General features: G+C 28.7%; 1 protein-coding gene across 1 annotated transcript; it reads left to right on the top strand.

Annotated features, from left to right (window-relative positions):
• The first annotated feature begins 2,189 nt into the window (after window positions 1-2,189).
• LOC146958677 (RAF-like serine/threonine-protein kinase PRAF) lies at window positions 2,190-2,824 on the top strand. Its single transcript, XM_085752425.1, has 2 exons — window positions 2,190-2,403; window positions 2,490-2,824. The coding sequence occupies exons 1-2, from the start codon at window positions 2,262-2,264 to the stop codon at window positions 2,822-2,824; spliced, it is 477 nt and encodes a 158-aa protein (XP_085608551.1). The 5' UTR covers window positions 2,190-2,261.
• Window positions 2,825-5,904: the final 3,080 nt, after the last annotated feature.

Here is a 5,904-nt window from a genome sequence, read left to right on the forward strand (position 1 = left end):
ATTTTAAAAAACAACTTATTCAAAACAACTTATTTATGCAAAACAACTTATTCAAAACAGCTTATTTATGCAAAACAGCTTATTCGAAATAACTTATTTATACAAAATAGCTTATTTGGGCAAAACAACTTATTCAAAACAACTTATTTATACAAAACAGCTTATTTGTGCAAAATAGCTTATTCCGATTTAATTTTAAAAAACAACTTATTCAAAACAACTTATTTATGCAAAACAACATATTTATGCAAAACAACTTATTCAAAATAGCTTATTTATGCAAAACAGCTTATTCGAAACAACTTATTTATACAAAATAGCTTATTTGTGCAAAACAGCTTACTCAAAACAGCTTATTTATACAAAATAGCTTATTCCGATTTCATTTTAAAAAACAACTTATTCAAAACAACTTATTTATGCAAAACAACATATTTATGCAAAACAACTTATTTATGCAAAACAGCTTAATCGAAACAACTTATTTATACAAAATAGCTTATTTGTGCAAAACAGCTTATTCAAAACAGCTTATTTATACAAAACAGCTTATTTGTGCAAAACAGCTTATTTATACAAAACAACTTATCCCGATTTAATTTTAAAAAACAACTTATTTATGCAAAACAACATATTTATGCAAAACAACTTATTCAAAACAGTTTATTTATGCAAAATAGCTTATTCGAAACAACTTATTTATACAAAATAGCTTATTTGTGCAAAACAGCTTATTCAAAACAACATATTTATACAAAACAGCTTATTCAAAACAGCTTATTTATACAAACAGCTTATTCGAAACAACTTATTTATACAAAATAGTTTATTTGTGCAAAACAGCTTATTCAAAACAACTTATTGATACAAAACAGCTTATTTGTGCAAAACAGCTATTTTGCACAAAATAAGCTGTTTTGAATAAGCTTTTTATGAGTTAGAGAGAGAAATGAGTATGGATTATGTGTTTCTTTACTGGAACGTTGTTTAACATGTTATACACTGAAATTATTACTGAAACCATAGCTATGGTTTAATGGTTTTGATAATCATGTATGTGAAACCAAAATAATTGTGTAATGGTTTTTAATGAAATTATTATTGTTAGATGGTTTTGAATAATGATTAAGATGTTATACACTGAAATTATTAGTGAAACCATAATTATGGTTTAATGGTTTTGATAGTCTTCTATGAGAAACCAAAATAATTGTCTAATGGTTTTTCTATGGCTATGGTTTCTGTGAGTTGATTTCAAAACCATTTTGCAGTGGAAATGGTTTCTATGAGTTGTACTCCAAAACCATTTTGCAGTGAAAATGGTTTCCGTGAGTAATGCTAACACCAGATCCGAACCGGATTGATCATAAACAACACAATTCACTGCAAAATGGTTTTGAATAATGATTAAGATGTTATACACTGAAATTATTAGTGAAACCATAATTATGGTTTAATGGTTTTGATAGTCTTCTATGAGAAACCAAAATAATTGTCTAATGGTTTTGCTATGACTATGGTTTCTGTGAGTTGGTTTCAAAACCATTTTGCAGTGGAAATGGTTTCTATGAGTTGTACTCCAAAACCATTTTGCAGTGAAAATGGTTTCCGTGAGTTAGACTCCAAAACCAGTTTGCAGTGAAAATGGTTTCCGTGAGTAATGCTAACACCAGATCCGAACCGGATTGATCATAAACAACACAATTCATCACAATATTCTCAATAATTCATCAAATCTGAATTCCAGCTTATACCAACAGATTTCACATCGAAGCATTTCCTACTTCGCAAATAACCGACTGAACAGCTTTGTGAATGTTAATTAAATATAAAATACTCAAGCACAATTAAATTAATAATAAAAAATTACATTATCATGATCCATGTGACAGAGAAGTTTAATTAAATTAACAATGTAAAATAATCCTAGAACATCATATGGGCTGTTGATCTCAACTTCCATTATCCTGGTGACCTGATATATGAACAGGTGATTACTAATACTTCCACATTCAATTACAAAATAAATATCAACAATTTAATTCAGTAATGAATCAACAGGAACAAATAAACTGAGAATCAACAAGCTTCCCCCTGACTAATACACCTGAAAATCACATACCAAAGTTTCAAGCCTCAACCTTCTAACGCAGAAGAAAACACTTCTTCTCCTCTCCTCACTCCTTTCTCTCTTTCTTTCTAGAATCTTCGAATATTCTTTTTAATTTTCAATACAACTCACTGAGTCACAACAACGAGTCATGGAATCTAAACCCTCAAACACTATTAAGATCCTCTATAGCTACGGTGGCAAGATCCGCCTTCGCTCCACTGACGGTGAACTCCGTTACGTCGGCGGTCACACCAGAGTCCTCGCCGTCGATCGTTTCATTTCATTCTCAGGTTCGCATCGTCGAATATTATCATCTCTCTCTTACAAATTGCTCTATTCATTCATTATACTCATCGATTTTGTTGATATTTTACAGAATTGATGGTGAAGCTTGAAGAATTGTGTGGTTCATCTGTGACTTTCCGGTGTCAATTAGCTAACGGAGATTTAGAAACGTTGATTTCCATCACCAACGATGAAGATTTAGCCAACATAATCGACGAATACGAACATGCCTCGTTGAAACTAACTCATCCGTTGAAGATCAAAGCAATTCTTTCGCAGCCGAAATCGAGTTTGAAAGTTTCACCTGATCTATCATCTTCGTCATCAAATGCCAGTTTTTCTGCGGCGGTCCTTTTCACGGCGATGACGTCGGCGGCGGGAAGAGTGGTCGGAGTTAGAATCGGAGTCAGTGCAGGGAGAGGATGAAGAAGGGGAGGTTGAATCGCGCGACCCATTTTGGGATGCTGAAGCAGAGAAGAGGAGTTTCGTGAATCAATCAAAGCAGTGTTTGTATGTATCTGGATCATTACACCTGTCCTTGATCTAATGATTCTGATTTGCTTATGCATCATGCATAAGGAAAATCCTTATGCATAATAACTTTTGCCTAAATTTAAGACCCTTTTTTCAAGTTTCAATATGGCATTGACATGTGGCACTCTTGAAAAACACTCTTGAGAAACCAAGCATTCTCAAGCATTTGGATTTCAATAACTTTCTATATTTATATTTGTAACCATATATATCATTTATATTATAATTTATATTATAAAAAATATGTTAATTCAATTATAAATTGAGATTGAGAATAAATAGTCATCTTATAATGGTTGTTTAAGATATTATTAATAATGACATTAAATGGATTGAATATTTTTAATTTTTTGTGACGGCAACAAGTTTGTTAGACATTCTTAGAAAAAAAAATGATTTTTTTACTACAAATCGAAGAAGCCTGCGGAAAATTTAGGTACAATTCTTTTGGTGCCTATGGTTCTTAACTAAAACTACAAATTTTTTGGATATAATAAACTCTGAGAAAATTATGAATTTAAGAAAATCAAAGTGAATTTAGTTAAGAACCATACGAAAAGCACCTAAGAAATTGTACCAAAGTTTTTTTTTTCTTTCTAAATTGAATAGGTGCATTAGTTACTTTCAAATAGAACCATTTTTTTTAAGGAAATAGAACCATTTTTACTGGCACCGAAAAAAAAAAGATTATTTTGTTAATGTCGGATACGTAAATTAATATTGACTATTTTTATTGGACTAAAAAGTATACCACAATTAGTTTATCAAGAAAACGTCAGTTGTTTTTCTATTTTATTTCTTTTTCTTTGTGTCAACTTCGTATCTCTCTATCAAATCAAAATTGCCCCAAAGATCGACTTGGTTTCTGATATATCCCCTTCCAAAGAAAGTTGAAATATTAGGGTTCAAATCGTTCGTCTTTGGTTTGTGAGAATCCGTACATTAATATGTACTTTAAATGAGTTTTTTTTTTGTGTCTACAAAAAAATACAGGTCAACACATCAATACATTCAATAGAAAATAATGCACTTTAAACGCATTTTAATGTTTGACCAAAAGTTTTATCTTAGTTCAGAATTACCTAATATGCATAAAATAAAAATAATAATGTCTAAACTACCCCACAAAATATGTCTATAAATTAGATATCCATATCAACAACATTGCACATCACATGCTTCTATCCTACTGTTTTTCACCTCTTTATTTTTCATTATTTGTTGTTTGTTGCTTTGTAAAACCAAATGACATCAAGTGTGATTTTTTTTTTGAGGGATACATCAAGTGTGATTATGTTCTAATGTATTCCATTTTAAAGAAAATTGGAATATCATGGTTCAAATCGTTTTTCTTCAACAATTTTTTTTTTTTTACTTATTGCTGTGAGAGACATGTACAAGACAAACTTTCCTATTCTTTGGTAACGGTTTTTTGACGGATAACAAGGTTAATTTATGATTTATCACCATGTTAATTTTTTGATTTAACGTTAGTCATATTTTTTCCTTTATTATTTTATTGATTTAACGTTAGTCATATTTTTTCCATTATTTTTTTTAAAAAAAATCATTTTTTTAAGGTATTGTTTTCGAAGAAAAAAAGTATATATGATTTATTTATATTTATATTTTTTTTTACGATAAAGTCATTTTTTTTAACAAACACAAGAATTTCATGGCTACTTTTGTGATATAAACTATTCATATACAATTTTTTGTTATTGTCGTGATTTTTAATTATGCAATTTTTTTTATAGATTAGGAGCCATTATGAATTGTCATGATTTATGTCTATTTTTCATTTTTTAATTGTCATTGAATCGTGAAAATATAAAAATATTTATTTGCATTTTGTCAAAGAAAAAAAATCAAAATATATGATTATTGATAAATTACCATTAAATTCTTTTTAATTAGCATATTAATGTTAATTATTACCATTAACTCACAAATCAAAATATTGAAGTTGAAAACCCCATAAATCAATATGGTTACTTATTTATTTAAATATTATGTTTTTTAATCCGAATTCAAACTTGATGTTCTCTTTCTAATCCGAATTGGCATTGTTTGTTGAAAAATGCAACAAAAATTGTGTTATTTTCACTTTAAATGTATAATAGTCATTCACGAAAATTTTGTAATAAATCATAAGGTGATATTTTAAAGTTTCATCAATTTTTTTTTTTACGGATAAAAAGTTAAAAGTGAAAAGAATATATCATTTTCAAATCATTAATGTCATTTTTGAATTGTAATATTGTCTCCCAAGAAGTCACTGGGTAGAGAGTTTCTCTCTTCAACATGAGAAACTCGGTTGGATACCCAGCACCTAGAGAAATTGCTACATTATTTTCTATCATATAAAAGAGAAAAGGTGAAAAGAAAGAGTAATAAAAAAGTGAAAAGAATATATTTTTTTTAGGAAAAAGAATATATTATTTTACATATTACGGGTAATGAAATGATTTTTCCACTTAATTGTACATTAATTGTATCGTCTTGATAATGTCATTGTAAAGGAACTAAGAAGTGTGTCATTAAAAAAATGTTAATTATGTTTTAAATGAATAAAAATCATTAATGACAATTTCAATGTGGAGGTAACAACATTGATGTAGTGGAATTGTTGGTAATTTGATATTCTCTTTCTACCATTATATTTGAAACAATAGCAAAATAAAAAGTGGAGAAATTGTTGATAGTGAAAAGTTAACTCAATTTGCTATCATCTAAGCTATTATTAATAATAGCAAAAGAAAAAGTGGAGAAATTGTTGATAGTGAAAAGTTAACTCAATTTGCTATCATCTAAGTTATTAATAAATTAGATTTTTTTAACAAAGCAAAACATTCAATGTATTTTCTCTCAACTTTCGACCACAACAAAGCTTGGTGACATTTTTTCAACAAGAGCTTGGTGACATGACACTTCACCCTTGGTCCATAATTTATTTTTTTATTTTCCAAAAC

The sequence above is a fragment of the Medicago sativa genome, chromosome 1 (genome assembly GCF_051527215.1).
Source record: "Medicago sativa cultivar Bolivia chromosome 1, Bolivia_mono, whole genome shotgun sequence".
Classification (NCBI taxonomy): domain Eukaryota; kingdom Viridiplantae; phylum Streptophyta; class Magnoliopsida; order Fabales; family Fabaceae; genus Medicago; species Medicago sativa.